Source organism: Argiope bruennichi, chromosome X2 (assembly GCF_947563725.1).
Source record: "Argiope bruennichi chromosome X2, qqArgBrue1.1, whole genome shotgun sequence".
Classification (NCBI taxonomy): Eukaryota; Metazoa; Arthropoda; class Arachnida; order Araneae; family Araneidae; genus Argiope; species Argiope bruennichi.
This window is the reverse complement of record NC_079163.1, coordinates 82,838,056-82,857,383: the sequence shown is the minus strand read 5'-3', so window position 1 is coordinate 82,857,383 and position 19,328 is coordinate 82,838,056. Positions and strand designations below refer to the sequence as shown.

General features: G+C 31.6%; 1 protein-coding gene across 1 annotated transcript in view; it reads left to right on the top strand.

The window, feature by feature from the left end:
* LOC129960044 (zinc finger protein rotund-like) overlaps positions 1-19,328 on the top strand; it is a 590,565-nt gene that overhangs the window by 216,339 nt on the left and 354,898 nt on the right. Inside the window, exon 4 of the mRNA XM_056073061.1 lies at positions 6,208-6,356. Within this exon, the coding sequence (XP_055929036.1) occupies positions 6,208-6,356 (149 nt within the window). The remainder of the gene's footprint in view (positions 1-6,207; positions 6,357-19,328) is intronic.

Here is a 19,328-nt window from a genome sequence, read left to right as displayed (position 1 = left end):
AAAACACAACCAAAACCCCAAGTAAATTCATTGTTTGTTTTTTGAATGACTGAAAAAACATACAGTAAAATATTTATTACGAATATTATACAGACGATCTTTATTGAAAGGGAATTCAGAAATGCTAATAATGTTTACTTTTTTTTCTTTCTCTGACCTTTTTTCAAGAAGACGACGAAAGAAGACATTAAAAGTTTACATAATTAATATTAAAGGAATTTATGGGTTGATTAAAATGCTAGATATGTATCTGTTGAATACATATTTAATTGAAAATACATTACTTTTGGATATATGTGGACAGATAATTCTTTTAAGGTTTTTAATTATTTTTAATCTTTTAAAAGTGTTACGTGATATTTGTTCCTTAATTTAAAAAAAAAAAAATGTCTTAATTTGCTATATATGCATGAATTCCTGAAATGCTACAGAATTTATGCTTGATTACTAACTTATAAGGATATCATACACTTCAGAAGAATCGCTGTGCTGAAGTTAGTGATTGCTGAAATAAGAATTTTTTCCTTCGTATTTTTGATGAAAGTAGTGGAATGAAAAATTATGTGATGAAATCGCAGAAAAAATGTATTCATAAAACTAACTAAATTTATTGCAGAATTCTGTAAATGATCAATAAAATACCTTGAAGGCATAGTTTCTTCCTCAAAAATAATTTTTAAAATGAATGCAAAAGGAAAAAGAGTGACATATCAAAAGAATAGTAATATTAAAGTTATTTTAAACATTATGTATTCAAAGACTAAAGACTTTGAGGCTTTCGAGTGTAAGCCATTACAGTTTATATTCTTTTCTCTCTTTTTGGAAGATGTTTAAATATTAGATTCGTTGGCAAAAGCTTCAGATGGTTTTTGTACGCAATTTTTTTATTAACTTTTAAGGGTAATTATTTTATTATCGGGTTTCTATCTTCTTATTTCTCTTTCTCAGAGGTTTCAGATGCACTGAATTTCTTTCTAGCTTTTTTGCGGTTTTTACAGAAATTAAGTTGCTTTTTTTTGCGGTTAGTAAAAATTCCTTATTAGTATCATTTTTCTAAGGATTCTAAATTGTTAAAAGGGTGTCTGTTTCTCAATTTTAATCTAAAATCTGTATATATCTGTGTATACACATTTTACAGAAAATGTATAAATATATATAATATATCTTATTAATTATATCATATTTTCTTAAAATTTCCCCTGTTTTTGATAAAATCTACAGTCTATCAAAATATTAGCAGAAATTAAATTATGGTTTTTTTCTTGAGTTCTTAAAAATAAAGCACTAAAAAATTAACACTTCCCCAGTGTTTTTTGCATATTCGACCCAAACTCTCCACTTCGTAGCGAGCAGTACATTAAACAAGTGTTTATGATATTCCTGAATTAATAGCCATCCCTACCATTTAAAAAGTCTTAGCTGCATTTCTTTTTGATTTTTCTCTATGCATAAATTAAACCTAAGATTTTTATTTTCATTACTGCCATTTTTTCCCCCATAATCAGACAAAACATGCTTCATTTTTTTCTAAGGGGAGAAAAATATAATCCATTTAGTTGGGACGGTGCCATTGTTCTTCGCATCCCTTTTCGGTGGGTGGAATTCAACCAGAGAAGAAAAGGGAGGGTAAAATGTTGTTCAAAGAGATCGGTTTTTATGGATAGTCCCCAATCGAAGAAAACGCGCGGGGGTTTTGAGGGTTCCCTCCACCAAAAAGAAGAATGGGATAGGCAAGAGCACGAAAATCGTGAGAGGTTCTTCATTATGCACAAGACAGGCTAATTAGTCCGGACGAGGAGCCTGAAAAAAAATTCCACCCTTAGCAACTAGCGCAGCGGTAGCGCACATTCTCGAATCGCCTAGGAGAGCGTTTTCCAGTCAAACAAGATCCTTACTGTAAAAATATTCATGAGAAGCAAACAGTAGGATATGACTCCAGTAATACTCATGTTTGTTCCGGGCTTGGCTTCTGTGTTGCATTCAACTTACAAAGCGGGAGGGATTTAGGAGGGAGGTAGGGGGGAGTACTTTGTTTTCAAAATGCTGTTTACTTGTAAGCGGTGAAGGGAGGATGTGCCAGCCAAGATGAAATAGAAAATGACATTCCAGTTGAGCAAATGTGATTTTTAAATTGATGAAGTGATCGTCTATCAGTATATCTGTTGTTAATGGCTGCCTTTCAAAATTAATTTTATGTAACAGCATATTTCCAAACCTGTAATATTTATTAGTTTGTTTTGAAAGTGGTTGTCAAAATAGCAATTATCTAATTATTTGTTAACACAAATATATTTTGCGTATTTTTTTTAGTGTGTCTAAAATATCAACTGCCTCATGTTTAGTAACGAGCACCAGTATTTGCTCTGCTAATGGTTTGACCTGAGTGGGTAGTGCAGAAACAATTATAGTTTACTACAGAAACAATTTTTATGCTGTTATATATGCTTCGTATGGCTTATCTAGCTGAAGATATATAAATCTAGAATCCAAACTATAGTATAAATAATTACCCTAGATACGACGTAAAGCGTATGATAATGATCATTTTACAAGAGGACCTTCAAATATTTCAAAAATTCATACTTTTCTAAGACTTTGCTGGCCTGGCGTTATGAAATTTTGTATTTGTTATCAATTGCTTATCAGAATTTATTCTTTAATTTGTAATATTTATTTGGAATTAATCTTGAAAGTGATAAATCATGTTCTTTATTACTTTTTATTTAGCTGTGATTATCACAGATTTTCCATATATCTTTAAAACTACTGTAAAAAGTAAAATTTGTAAACTTCCCTCCCTACTCCCAACCTCGTTTCTCTCATGAAAACTAATATCATAGAATAACTTCAGAAATTCACTTCCCAGCAAAAAAAAAAACACGAATGATTTGACCGCCACAGATAATAATAAGAAAAATGTGACCTGTTCAAAATACCCTTCATTACTAGCAACCCTTACACAGTTTCTTCCTTAACGAGGTACTTTCAGTCATCGGCGGAAAGGCCGTTAACGAATTAGCGTCACTATTTTTGTTCCTCCCAAAGGAAGCGAGTGATTGCCTACATATTGAGTAAAACAGCTTCTCATTTCTGCTTTCGAAGTGCCTTCTCCAAGAGATATTAATTTTATTTAAACATCTGAATAAGATAAATATGTCTCTTATGATGTTCTTTTCTTAAACATTGAATACAGGCTTTTAGTCTCATATTGAAAGAATTCAGATGAAGTAATGATTTTTCTCTATCCTTTGTTATCTTTAGAAAAAGGGAGACACCTTGTATCGGGAACAAAAATGGAACTTTTTCATTGATTCTATTTAATCATCCTTTATAATAAAGTGAAAACTTATTAACTCTAAAGTACATACATGCGATTTGATCGTATAGGTTTAGCAAATTTGTTCGTGAGAGATGAAAATTTTATGACAAATGCAGACATAGAAAATGGTGACCTAACACAATCAGCATTTACTTACAATTTCTGTTCTTAACAAAAGTATGTCTTACTACACGTATAGTTATAAAATTGAAATAATAATGATTTCTTGAATGGGCGAGTCTTTCTAAAAGAGTAACTTTTGGGATTTCATTGTATCTCTTTTTTCGCGTAAATGGCATCGAGAGCTAATCACTTGCATCTGAGTCTGCCAAGTGCTTCAAAGTAAATAGAGTAATCCGCTCTCCTTGGGTATATCTAATATTGTTGCACTTTTAAGGACTCGTGTTGTTTGCTATTCGAAAACACGATCTCTAATAGGTCACGTTTTTAGAGCTTCCGTAATTATCTGGAATTTGTTTTGTCGCCTAGGAGAAAACTTAGAGTGCAAATAATTGTGTGTGTGGAAAAAGATGTGAAAAAATAAAAAGACACAAACGTGTTGAAGAATTTTTTTTTACCTGAATACGGCAGTGGGGGTGAATTCGGGTAACTCATTTGGCGACAGATAAAAATGTCCTTTTTCTTTTTTAATCGCCTTAAATTTTTTCAGTCTAAAATTATGTAAACTGTTTCGAAGCGCGGTTTGCAATAGATTCTTAAACTGCTTTTTAACATCAACTGTATATTAACAGGATTTGTTTTATGAGTGAAATTCAAAATGGCAAGGTGAAAAACTCATTAGTTTATTATTTTTGTAATTCCCGCAAATTAAATTTGATAAACGGAGTTATTAACATTGGAAATTGAAGTTAAACAAAGTATTTTCTTTAAATAAAGACGTGTTTTTATTCCATTTTGTTTATTTACATTTGTAAATGCCTATGGTATTAAGAAATAATTCAATTTTAAAAGATCAAATGTCATTTTTATGGTACTTTAGAAGTTTAAATTAGAGGTGATTAGTATTTGCGCAACTCTTACTTTCATTTTTCACTGGTTTTTTTTATAGTAAATCTTTAATATTTTTCTTTTGTCCTTCATTTTGTTTTCGTGTTTGCTTTTACATAAGACATTCTAGTAATTTTCACAATGTTTTCTCAGTACTAAAATTTCATTTACAAACTATGTTATTCATAATTTATAACTGAACTAAAACGATGGCTCAGTGTAGGACGATTCATGTCACATCATAGTCACATGATAAACTTAATTGTACATGCCAACTAACGTCTGACTTGTCTTTTACGATGTCGCTACTTCTTTTTCTCTTTTATAAGAAATGCAATGGAATCCAAAATAAAATTGCTATGCATTTGACGCCTTTGTCACATGAGTGTGAATTGACTTCATTCTTATTGTATACTAATCGCCTTTGGCGACCAACTAGTTCATCAATTTTCAAAAAAGGGGGTGGGAAGAAGCATCAAATTGTGAAAGACCTTGATATTCTAATTACCTTATATATGTTTTGTTTATTGTCTGCATAATTCTTCTTCATGAGTTAAGTACCATGTCATCATAGCGTCATTGTAAATGTAACATCTCCAAATAGTAAGTTATATTTCGTGGTAATATAATTTCATTTTCTGATTTCTCATCTAAAGTACGGCGATAATAAGAAGAATCTTTATTCCTTAGCATTCAACAATGGAAGAAAATCACTTGTTTAAAACAATGGAAACTTTTTCAGTTTCATTCTAACGATGAAATATGTTGCCAAATATTACGTAAAAATATTTTTTAAAAAAATGTCAAAATTCAGGGAAAAATTGCGGGACAAATATATTCGTATCATTAAAAGGACAATTTGATGATTTTTAAATTGATGCAAATTTTTATGGCTGTAGTATTTTTGTTCTGGTGAAAAGGCAAATTAATATAAATTAATTATTAATTCTTTAACATTTAAATAAAATACTGTTTCGCATCCCTCCCCAAATATTTGTTCCGAATTTGGTAGCTCTAGCTCAATGTGTCATGTAAAGTGCCAACACGCATGCGCATGCGCACGCATTCTTCTCTGTTATTAGTAGAGATATATAATGTAGTGTAAACTTTATTAATTTTTTTTTCTCTAGCCCGTTCCATTGAATTTTTGTTTTTCAAATTCATTAAAATCAAAAGAATTTTGATTTGAAATAATCAATGCATAGTTTTCTTCGTGGTGTATTCTTGTATGTTAGCGAAGAACAACTAAAATATTGTACAAATTAGTGATTAAATGTAAATAATATCAGAAATAGTCGAATCTTTCAGTAAGGGTTGTAACTAAATGCAGGCACGTTGTAGCATGCACGCGTGTAGATGAGTCGTATGCTATCTATTATAAGAGTCTCTTTTTTCACAATTGTTTTGTTCACAGTAATTCTTTTACCTAAATAATTAATATATTGAATTTTATATAGCGCAATCACAGTAGCTTTGGTTATTACTGTTTAATATTTATGACTGAAATAATGTTATTTCAATAGTTATTCTTTAAAACGGAAGTTAGCGATTGACATAATAATGCGAAATTTATATATCCACCGACTTTATCAAGAAATGCAAGTATTTCATTCATTTTACCAAAGTGAATAACTTTTTTCATATAGGAATAATACCCGTTTACTGACCAGAAAAATATATGTTCTCCTATAGCTAGTGATTCTTTTTATACTTATAGTAAGCATTTCGATTTAACACAAGGTAGTCTCCGATTGTTCTGTTTTGTTAATCTGGTTACAGTGTAAATACATGTGTGGTTTTTTACAATTTATTATTTAACTTTAAAATGCAGACATAGAAAAATAACAGATGCCAATTCTTGCAATGCATTGTCTTTGCAGGTCTTTTCCGGCCGGGTGAAGACGACGAACGGAATACCCCGCCTTCCGAATGCGGTGATACAGACAGGGACTACACAGGAAAGGCTGGCGATTTAGTTGTTCAAGACATGAACCAATTGAAGAAGCTTTACCCTATTAATGATATTAAGGTAAGGGAATCGATTTGATTCTTTTTAAAGTTTTAGTTTTTCGACAACCCAGAGTTATAGTGGAGATGCAGTTGTTCACGATATGGGCAGTTTATTTTGAAAGTGGTACAAACCCATTTTTTCTTGTTTCGAGCAATTTTAGAGACCTCATAATCAATCGCTACGCAATTTCTTTTATAGAGCAATTTTAAATTGAATGAAACATCGTTATTTTTAAGATATTAATTATTAGATAGTTATAAATAAATATTTACACTAATATCTAAATTTTTCAAAAAAAAAAGGGGGAGGAATTTGCAGCCCTTTCAAAATAAACAGTTCATAGGAACCCATTGAAGAAACTCTACCCTGTTGATGCTATTAAGGTAAGTGCATAAGGCTAAAATTTGTGCGCTTGAAAGAATATTAAATACATATCTGTGCGACCTATTCCTCGACAACCAGCCCTGCCGTACAGTGTATGAAAAGACATAAAATGTCACCAGGAAGAGTTTTGTACATACAGAAATCGATAAAAACTATGAAGTACTATAATGCGAAATGCGTTTTTAATATCTTGGAAATGAAAAAAAAAAAGAATTATGATGCGTTGAATACTAGTTTTCTGGAGTGGATTAATAAAAGAAAACTTCTCAAGTTTGTTAAGTATGTAAAATAAATATTCGAAATAGCAGAATTAAGAGTATACAATTTAGGTGAGATGAAACGGCGCCTTGTTGTGCCTGCATGGAAATACATTCATAAACTTGCTTTAAAATTATAATTATTAAATCTGAATATTTTATAATACCTTGCTAATGTGAGCTAAAATAATTAAAATGAATGCATTTAAGTACAAGAATAAACAAGCAAAACTTCTTTTAATAGGCTTGAAAATAAACTAATCGCAAAATATATGTACATTTTTGTACACGCCAAAAATAAATACTGACAAATATTCCAACGATCAAAAATGGATCTTAGTAATTAATGTGCATAGAGTGGTTATAATTTGGCATTTTTTTACATTTCATAATAAAATGTTAAAAAAAAATGAATGAAATTTTACTTTTTTCCGGGGCATAAATATATGTAATCTGAGAAATAATATTCTAATTAAAATGAGTGAACAATGTGTAGATTCTCAACTGAGTAGTAAATTATTTAAAGTTTGTTGTTTTGACAATCTTTTTTATTTATGCGCACATAAAAGTAATTTTTTAATATTTTAAGAAAAAATAATTAAATATTATTACTTTATTAAAAATGAAGAAATTTGATAAATCTTAACTGTATAGAATCTTAAATAGATTCCTGAAATTTTATCAGTGTTTATTTAATTTTAAAAATAGGCTTGAATAATTTGATTTTATAAATATCTGATTATAATGAAATTATTAAATAATTTTGACATCCATTTAATTGTTTTAAAAAAAACTGAAGATTTATTTTAATACACAATTGAAATAATGATTTATTACCCGCGTAACATTCAAATTATTTTCTAAAATTGCAGTTGCATCTTATAATTTAAAAAAAGTAACTTAAATTGTATTGTAAAGCATAATTCTTATTGTTATATTAAACTGTTTTATTATATTTAAAATATCACTAAATGTGCTAATTAGTTTAATTAATTGCAGTGTTTTAAAATTAAACGTTATCGTCTTCAAAAATAACTTTTTCTCCTTGCAGCGTTGTTGTTTTTAGCCACAAATCCGGGTAAGGTTTAAAATAACTTTTACGTAATATAAAATAAAATCCGTATCATAATCTTACGAAGTGATTTCCGTTAGAGACGGCAAAATTTTTCCCGCTTACTGGTGCGTTCTTCACGTGATCATCATCCTTTCAAATGATACTGGTCTTATCCACTGGACTTTTAACACTTTCATCACCATCCAAGTAACTGAGAACTGTGAGAGTTAACTGCGAACACATGCGCTGGACGAAATGTGATCATGTTTTTCTTTGCGCTTCCCCCAGTTATTACCCCCGGCTCATATTTTTTTTCATTCCTCTCCCGCGTACTATAAATTGAATCGGCCGTTCTCTTTGTCTCCTCGCTTAACAGACTACCCATTCACGACTTTGTTGATGATTCGAATGTCAGCTTTTCACATTAAAAATCCAGGCTTGAGTTTCTCGCGATCCTTCGGAATGAGTGGAGAGGATCGAAGAAAGCGTGCGTTTCTCGAAGGAAAAGGGTGCATTTTGGAGTGATTTAAGCGGAGGGGAGCCAATCAAAGACAGAAGGAATAAAGGATCAAGAATAAAGGATTTTTCGCGGGAAATCTTCAATAAATTAAGTTTGCAGAACGTCTTGAAAGTGATTTATTTAATTAAAAATAAATTTATGATTTTATTGTGGAAGGGAGAAAGAAATAATTTATATGCTTAATTAATTCTTTCGCTGCGGGTGGTACAGGCTGTAGAAGTTTTTCTTGTATTGGTACACATGCTATGTATGCCACTAGGATCGAATAAGCTGTTTGCTTCTCGGATAAAGAGGTGAATGAAATGGTTTGTATAATATTGCGTTAACGATGGAGACATGTTAATAATTCAAGAATAAAGGATTTATCTGATGAAATCTTCTTTAAACGAACGATTAGCATTAATATTTTAAAAATAATTTATTTAACAAAAAATTAAATTTATAATTTAACGGTTAAGAATATATATAGTATATTACGGATGATACAGATTTTGTACTTTAGCGGATTTTGTTTTTAATTTCTATATGCTAGCTGGTACGTAGCTGTCAGGGTCCTAAAACATATACAAAACTAATTTGTTTCTTCTCTAATCACCCAGTGGACCGTTTTACTCCCCTGTTCCTTGATTTGGCCCCTTGTGTTAGTCATAGGTTTATTGGCAATGAATGATTTCAAGAATAGATAATTCTCTGAATAGTCGATAGGGACCTCATATCTTATCTATCAATAATTTAAAAAGAATTGAAAGAATTTCTGGATTGTTTACTTTAATCCGTATTTTAAAATATTGGTTTGAGAGCTGATCCAACTGTTATCAAATGATTCAAATATGACGCATTAGATTGATTTGTGTATATATTTTAATTAACTTATTTTAATTAATATTTGAACGATTGGTTAACCAAATATTCAAAAAAGTTGAATTGTTTCAGAGTATAATATTCAAGATTTTAGGGTTCCTCTTACCTAAAAGCGATGTGTCATTATTGTTATTTTTTCAAGAGGCTAAGAAAGTCGTCTAGATTCAGCGTTTTTAGTTTTTGATGAGTTTAATCGTTGTTTTAATTCATATCTACGTTATTTGCTAATTGATTACTGATATCTAATCAAAATTTATTTTTCAATATCTGAGCATACGAACAGATTTCCATGCATCAGACTAACATGGCACTTTGATGCTTATCTATTAGATAATGTGTCTTGATACTTTAAACTGTTGTCAAATAGCTAAGATCAAGTCAAGCTTGAAGTCTGCTCTTAAACAGAAGAAATGAGTAATGTGAAACTTCATCAACACAAGTTTTGTGCGAAATAAGTAGTCTTTCCCTGAACCGGGAGTCAAACGACATCGTTTGGTTAGTGAATATGACTTGCATTAATTGGTTAGGATGACAAATGATAATTTAAATTTTGTAGTAAGAAACGATACCCTGAAAAGTAGATAAATATACCTTTCTATTTTCTGTAAAAATAAGACTTTGCAGGAGGGACACCGGAGTTTTAGTCGGCGTTTTTTTAAAATTAATTTCAGAATTTATCAACATTTGCTGAAGAATGTTTCATATATTTTCCTATTCAATTTGTTGATTTCTACCAGACAAAGTAAACCTTGATTATAATTTGACTTTTATTACGCCGTTGAAAAAAAAATAGATAACAATAATAGCAACATCATCTTTGATGTTGAAATTTTAAAAAATCTTATTGTTTGCTAGCTTAGTTTACCGTTACAATATTAGGAAAAAGTATTCTGAGTCATTTAAGGTTACTGAGTCAACTGACATTAAAAAGAAAAGAACAAAATTCTGTCTTTGAACAAATCATCAGTGTTAAATGCGCTTGATACTTCGATACTATCTCCACTGAAGTGGAATACAATCGTAATGTGTGTGTGAGGAGAATACCTGCTCTTTCAGCTCAAGTGAAAGAATTTGCCGAAGTTTATTCGAAATGTATCCTCGAAAGCAAGCTCCATTGGTTTCAAAGGGTTGCAATAATGTATTTAAAGTATTCTCTTCATTAGCCTAGACCGATTGTGGGAAGGAATTAAAGGAGAAAAAAATAAATAAAAGAAAAAAAAAGAGTCGGGTAGAGCGAGAGAGAAAAAGAAAGGCGACATTTATCTTGAGGGAGACGTGCGACGAATTTTAAATGTTATTAGCTCTTCCGGGCGACAACAAAGCATCCGTAAGCGCAGTTATAACTTAATTTTCCTCTCCTTCCTTTTTATTTATTTATCATTTTTTTATTGTACCATAATGATTACCTTGTTCATGGTCTGGTTTCGTCTTTGTTTTGGCGAAGAAAAAGCGTTGAGTACGTCTGATTTCGTTGCGTTATTGTAAATCGGATAGAAAAAAAGTTAGTGATTGGATTATGTCCATAAGGGCGTGCAGAAAAGGCATAGATTGTACCTCGTTACATAATTGTCCGAGAAATAAATTTACTGAGAGTGGAGGGCCAGGAAGCGATAGAAGGAAAGTTTTGGATGGAATTCCTTTGTAGAAGTGTTGTGCAGTGAAGCATGTGTAATTCTAAGTTGCCGCGACTAAAGGAAATGAAAGACTTCTTAATGAAGAGTGGCTCTATGGTAATGACTCGAGGTGGCTCGTTCAGCGTCTGTTTTACAAATATTAAATTGGATTTCTAAAGAGATACTATTGGAGTTAAATAAATTTACTCGAAATTTTCAAATGTTCTTCAATTTATTCATTTGTCTCATTGTGTTAAGTATAGGGTGCGATTATTACTTTGCGTTTAAATGTAAATTAACAATTTTACTCGTATCTTTTATCTAGCGAAATAGAAATACTTGTATCTGAAATGTTACTAATTTTGTATAAGTTATTCCCTGGGAAATTATAGTGCGAATGGGAATATGCTCTATGATGGATGATTAATCATATTTAGGGGGAAAAGTTAATCATAATGCGAGTTTTTAAAAATTTTGTAAAATAAATGCATCAAAGACCATAATTTTTTTTCCTTCCAAATTGTTCCGTATATGTGAAGAGGGCAGAAAGAATAAGTAGATAATTAATCGAATTTGAATAAATATGACTTTATATGTTTTGGATTCTGGATAATTCAGTACTAAATGTTCCGGCCAAACTTATGATAAAATTTCATTATAATAAGAATTTCGATATAAAGGGAATCTCTTAGCAAATGCGCTTGGATATACATATATTTACTTTAAAAATTAACTAGAAAATTTTAGCTCATTAGTAATTCCAGATATTTGACATTCTAGAATTTCAGTATTCTAATTTTTAACGTTTAATTGTTGTTGCGAATGCTTTCCAATTCAAATCAATATTTGCAAGGAAAATATCACTTGCTTATTAAATTAAACAAATTGTAATTTCTGAAATTGGCTGCCAAATCTGAATTAACCCATTATTAGGTTCAAATATTGATCTCGATAAACATTAATGTGCAGAAATATCTAATACATGTTCTGTTGTGATTTTAATGATTTTAAGATTGAATGGAGATTTTTGTCTAATATTTGGGAAAAAATCCGTGTTTAGATGTGTTGATAATTATAAATGGAAACATATAATTGAATCTTCATAGTTGCCTTCTTTCATATTAAAATAAAATTATTGAGTTTATAATTAACAATGGTAATTAACGTTTATTTTCGTGCATATTATTTACTGAATGTTTTTATTACAAATTAGCTACTCGTGTTTTATTCGGGATTACCCAGTGAGTTAAATGGATTTCTATCTGCAAAAAAAGATTTTTGGATCTTTCTACTAAAGTCTGATAACTAATTTAATTGATATAAATCGTTTATAGCATTAACAAGTGAAATTGTTCCCAAAATGTAAGTCATATAGAAGTATTGATTGAGGAAACGCAGAGATCATTTGGACTGAGCTGAAGTTTCAAAATTACTTCTCTATATAGAGCAGCAGCTACTCTTGATACTAAAAAATAAAACTTAACTGTAGTGAAGATTCAAGATTTATTATTTTTTTATTTTATTTATTTTGCATTCCTTTATCGAAATCCTCAAAAATTATTTCTTATCAGTGAAATTATTCTGCTTCCGAATTGTGGAGATTTTTTTTGTTCTGTACTTCTTAATCACATTAATAAGTTTTCTAAGTTTTAATTTATGAACAAGATCTTATTCGTCACATTTTTCTCCACTTTTGAAGTTACTCTTTAAAATGAAAAGCACTGCAAAGACCATACAAAATGAAAAAGATCAAAAACACCGAATATTAAAAATATTTGAGTCAGACTCCTTAATTTGCTCGTCAGCTGTTATAATTTCTGTCGAAAACAAAGAGCTCTTAACTGCTGTCCGGAGCAAGTCCGTCTTTTACTTCGAGTCGCTGCTAAGTCCACACATGACACTCAGCCGGAGATCGTATCTCTTCTCCGAGAAATGATGGAAGTGAAGAAAGTGAAAAATCGGAGATTGGAATCGAAACTTTCTTTTAAAAGCGTTAAAAGTACTGTTTGCGTGACAGTTGAACATTATGATTCGTACAGATAGACACAGTTCGCTTCGCTCTTGGAAAAGACATTAAGCGCTCATTCCAGGACACATATCCGCCTTCTCAGTTTTGTGGATGAGTGTTTTTATCCTTCGGATCCTCACGAGTCACGCCGAAGGCCGAACGGAATCTCTTCTTCTTTCTCTCCTTTTTCTTTCTCTCTTCTTCTCTTCTATCTATCTCAAAATAAACATGTGTATATAATGCTCTCGTCGTGGTATTGTTCGGGGTCCCTCCTTCTCAGTATTTTTTCATTGGACAGATCTCTCCGCCCGATTTGAAATCGTTCAGACTTTTACCAACTTTTCTTTGATGGAACGTTAGCACGATATTATCACAAACTTTCTTCCCTTTTGTATACAAGCTTAAAATGATAATAAAGAAATTGGTTCATGATTTCTTTTTCTTTTAGCTTACTTACCAAATGAGATGTTGTCTTCTAGAATAATAATAATCCCGCAGTATTTAATGCACGGATAGTGTGTCGTTGTGCATTTCCAATTTGGATGTATATCTTTTTTAGTGGTTGGATGAATTACGATGTAGTCCATGTGGCTGTAATTCTGGAATTTATTTCCTTGGATCCTTCTGAATAATTTCGAAATTCACTTTGCAGTTATTTCTAAAGAGTGACCTTGATGGACTTTTGGAAAATGGTTTTTATTTCGAAAATCGTCTAAATGAAGAACGGCTTTCAATAACTGGCTATAATAACGGGCAGTTTGTTGCTTGAAACACACAGTAATATGCGCTATTATGATCTAAGTGCTAGAAGATGCCACATTATGGGTAGGTTTTGTGTATTGGTCAATTCAATTATTTCTCTTTCGTTTATATCAAAAGGTTTTGCTGTGTTCGAATATGGGTAGCAGATTATTCTTCTGCTTTTTTTCAAAATATAATGTATGGATTCTTGGAATCTCAAAAGGTTAACATTTGTTATTAATATATAGAAAGAAGAAAATTTCATTTTTCTATCTTATTTGTATTCAGAAAATGGGATTGAAGTTAGTACAATATTGATAATAATTAATAAATATTAATACTAATCTTTTACACTGTTCAAACTCATATGCATGATGAATGATAAATATAGTATTTCTGAATCTGTCTTTGATTCAGAAATACTGTGCTGCAACTCTGATGTCTTTGAAACATGTGGTGTTGAATTTAGATCATCTTCCTGCAGAATTATCACACGAATAAAAAACTTCAATTGACATAACTTTTAAAAAGCGTAATTTTAAAAAGTTTAAAATGTTATGACGTTTCTAAAATTAAAATATGTTATGACGTTTCTAACATTAAAATGTTTACTCAGAGAAACAACTTTTGGTAATTTTCAATCGAGATTAAATCTTTTGATAATTTTAATCGAATTTAATCAATTAAATTGGCTTAGTTTATCATTTTAATCAATAAACAATCAACGTTTTTGTCTTCGCTTCTTATTTATTCTAATACTTTATTATAAAACAGTTATGAATGCTTTATTAGTGATATTGACCTCCTACAAGACGGTGATGAGTTAACAAATGTATTTCTGAAAGCAGGAAACATTTCTCAATCTTTCTACTGACTGATTGATATAAATCGTTGGTAGCATTAGCAACTGACATTGTTTCTGTAATAAAAGTCGAATAAAGGTATTTGTTGGGAAAATGCCGCCATCGTTTAATACAGCTTACGTCAAAAGGGATTCTTGCTGCATTCCATTTAGAGACATAGAGATCTTTCCAAAAGGAATTAAATCATAGCCTATGAGGTCTGAACTGGCGAAATCCTTCCCCGATCATTTGTTATAACTCCGAGCCTTTTCCCACGCGATGTCCCTACCTCCCGCAACTATCCATTACCTCCAATAAGACTCCATGACAGCGGACATATCTTTGTCTCTACTGAGGATTGGAGAAAAGAAGGCGAAATCAAAACCGCGTACAAATTGAGCTACTATCGGTTTTCTTTTACTGACAGAGATGAAAGGCCTGTTTGGAGTGCGGAACAAAATATCTACCAAAGCTTACAAAGAAAGCCGAGACAAAATTACTTTTAAATGGAATTAGAAATTGCAAAGCGCAAGTTTTTAGGTTTGTGGCGCATTTTTGTAGTTTCAGCATTCAATGCGTGAAAATATTTTTTTACATCATATTGCTTCAGAAATAGTTTACCTTTTTGTAATTCATGTTTTTTTTTTTGTTTTTGTTTTTCTTTTTTTATCCAAATGAAATGCTTAAATTTGTCGAAATCTGCTGAGACTTTTGATGCTGGTTTAGATATCATTACCTGCTCATAATTATGAGATTCTTTTTCAGTATTATCGAAGACTCAAAATAAGACGTCTAAGTAACAACTCAAGCAAAGAAAGTTAAATAATTTTCCGAGTAATGTCATTCTAGAAGTTGTTTCAAAAATTTTTTACCTTCAACAATCCTTGAGCTTGTTAAATTCGTTACATTTTGATTCCATTGATTTAGTTAATTCTTCATTATTTTTCAGTAAAATACCAAACAATACATAAAATGTTGTCAAATCACTTCTTCTTTTCTTAAGGTAATTATTTTTGATTAAAGCTTGTTTTTAACTAACCGCAAAACTGCACCAAGTCATTTTGAAAATTTAAATTGTTTATGGTATAATTTTAGAGCTGTACTTAGACACCCACACGAATTAAACAGATGCAGTAGAAGAGGATCTTGAATAAATGTGGGAAACCTTCCTATGTTTTAGAAAATATCTAATAGTTAAATTGACAAGATCTTACACTTGGCTAATAAAGTCCGAGTTACGACGCTGCTTATCTTTGAGTTTATCATTATCTTGAGTTAGATAGGTATACCTTGGCATATGAATACAGATAAGGCAGACGAGGACGCATTCAAGCGCAAATACATAATTTTCACGTAGTTCTGTATAGCCTCGAGTCTTGAGAAGTCTGATGACTCCGTTACTTTGTTACGCTCAAGTCAGTACTCATAGGTCATGGAGTGCAGTGAAGTCATTAGTATTCGTATTAGATTATTGTCCCACGAAAGTCGAGGGCTATCCATTACTCCAAACAAGACTCGGTGACAGCGGACATAGCTGGGTCCGTGCCACTGATAAAGAGCCGCCAGGTACCACTATCAGTGTCTAAGCCTACCGATGTGTGGCTGGATGCAATGGCAATACAAAGTGGCTCCGACTATGTCATGGGGGATACCGCTGGTCAGCCAAGCGTTGAAGGCAGACAAGCAGCGTTTCAACGTCAATGTGTGCCCAGCTTACCGAGACGTCACGCTACTGAATGCTATGCAACACCAGGCTTACATTACAGAAAATTGGGGTGCGCCTCGGGCACTAAGAACAAGGGACCGAAAAAAAAAGGAGTCCTCTTCGTCGAAGTTCGTAAAAAAAAGTAAAATGAAATAAAACCTCAACAAAACAAAAGGTCGCAGATCGCGCTAACCATCCGTAGAATACGCAGATATATCTTTCTCTGTCTTCACTTCTTAACGTCGGCGGTGCGCCTCACTTTGGATGATACCCCATTATTTAGTAGTCATGGAAGGGTGGATCGGCGAGTTTGGGGGAAAGTTCTACTAAATTGAGGAAATGCTTAATGAGAATAACATCCCTCCTCTAGGCATTTGTTCTCTTCGTAGTATTTTCCGTCCTATAAACGACTCTTTCTGTCTCGACACTTAAATCAAATATCTAACTCTTTCCAAAATAAATCTGAAGGAAATGATGCTTTTTTTTTCCCACAATAAAGCATGTTGCTCGTTCTGTGTATATAAAATTTTATAAGTTTGTTTTTTTATTGTAACATAAAAATTCAAAAAGGCTTCTCAGATGATCTGGTTATTGTTATTTTTATTTCTTTTATGAGGAATAAATATTTGTACAATTTAATCATCTTTAAAATTTTACCGTTTTTATATGTTTTCATTTTTGATAAAAGTTGGTGGATTTTTTTCTCGAGGAGACAGAATTCATGATTAGAATATATATTGGGTCGCTCGGTTTTTTGCACAAATATTCGATAATAAATGCGAATGCCATGTAAGTTTAAATGTTAATTTTAGATCCCATTTTAAGGTGATATTGCTAAGGGTTTTTTTCCCGGTAGTCGGTATATAAAAATTCATTTTGAAATTTGAAATTTCTTACAAGAAGCAAAGAGCATCATCATAAGTTGAATGATTCCACTACTCGACACTCAATCGTGGGTTTTTACAGCGGTTATTATTAATTTTTAAAATGTTACGTAAATAATTATTAACATAATACTTAATATTTTTTTAAAAAAATCTATCCTTTTTGTTGATGCTTATATGTGCACTCATTTCTTTTCTCAGTTAAATTTTTTTTTAAATTCTAATCCTATATGAAATACAACTTCCTTTATGAAATTTCTACTTTTTCCACTATTTTATATTTAATTATTCTAGTAATAAAAAAAGGATTCAATATAAATGAATGATTCCAAAACAGCTATATAAGATAAAAAAAACTTTGAGAATCATGATAATAATACATTTTAAAAGTATTAAAGCAAATAGTTTATGTTTCAATTCATCGTTCAACTTAACTTCAATATGTTTTTATGTTTCAACTCATAGTTTTCTTTTTAAAAATTCTTTGTTTCAAAATTTCTGTTGTTATTGCCGATCCGATGATGATACATAATAATGTCTCCAATATAAGGTTTTCATCTCTTAACAATCAACATAAATATTTCGAAGACAATATTTCACATTAATTGATTACTTTAAAAAAATTATATTTTATATTGATTTTTTATGTGAAAACACATTATATTCTTCTAATAGCGTTTACATGACATTTAAAGTTCATTGTTATCTTCGTCCGATATATCCTTCCAAAAAGTCATTTGTATTTTGAGGAGCTAAGGAAATCAAATGATTTTAAAAAATATAATCGCCAACTTTACAATCAAACCATGTTTGCAAATGAATTGCTATTATTACTTTGTCTGAGATGGACAAATGGAGCTTCTGCAAACTGTAATCCTGTCCTGACTGGAACTAATTCCACTCCTGTTGTCTATTACATCGATCGGTTCCGGAGAATTTAGAGATAATTTTTTTCTGTCCTCTTTTCGTTTTTTCTAATTCCGTCTTGCCACTCTCTTTCGCAGAAGCTTTCTTAGATAAATTTTGGCCTCTCGATTTCGAGCCATTGGAAACGGAGAGTAGTGATGTGAAGCAGAAACCGAAAAGTTCCGTGCAATTACACTCTCCTCCTTCTCCCATTTGTTGTCAGCATCTTTTTAGATAGACCTGAAAGAAAGTCGTGTAAACACGGCCCGCCATCCTATCTCTTTTCTCTACCGAGAAGAAGAAGGAGAGAGAGAAGAGATGCAGAACCACCTGCTCCATCCAGACCTTCCATCTCTCTCCACTCCCGACACAGGTCATTTATTATTCATGCTAATCTCTGTTTATAGCTCTCTATGGGTCACTTACTGCCAACAGGTCTGACCTCGAAAAGTCGGACTTGCGAGAAAGGGTTTGGGGGTAATTAGTGGCCGTGGGCAGCTACTTTTATCACCCTTTAACGGGAGCGGTAGCCTTTTGATTAAAATAGGATGCTGCCACTCTTTCGCTCCCAGAGAGCGGTTAACAGCTTGTCGCTGAGGGATTTTTCTAGGATGGAATTTTTGTATATTTTCTTGCTTGAGGAACATTGTCTAAGGCTCGTTTATTGGACTCTTAAGTGCGGTTATAAATTCCATGCCAGCCTATCTAAAATGAAGCAAATTAAAATGTACAGAATTTGACATTTCCGTCAGGTAGTGGAAAGGTAGACTGTGTAGAAATGAACAATTATTAAATCATTTGCGATTTGTTACTGGATGGCTGAATCTTTTTCGGATGAAAAATATCGTGAGCACTTGAATCATGGGATCTTTGAACTTGTGTACCGTTAATGGTAAATATAGAAATCGTAATGTGTAGTCGGATATCCCAAGTTTATCAGTGTGCTATATGAAAAATAGTGAAAATATTAAAGGCTTAAATTTTCAATTGATTGTGTCATATTTGAAATTCAAAATATCTATATGAGATTTTAGTTTTCCTGTATCTTTGTCACATCGAGGCTGGCATTGAAAAATTTGGTTTATTAGGGTAAGTACGAAGTGTTATTAATAACCATGGTCTACTACTTTACATTTAATAATAACTTTATTTTTGAAATAGAGCGCTGACCCTCCGCTATCAGAGAGCAATTAGGGCTTGTCACTGTAAAAAATT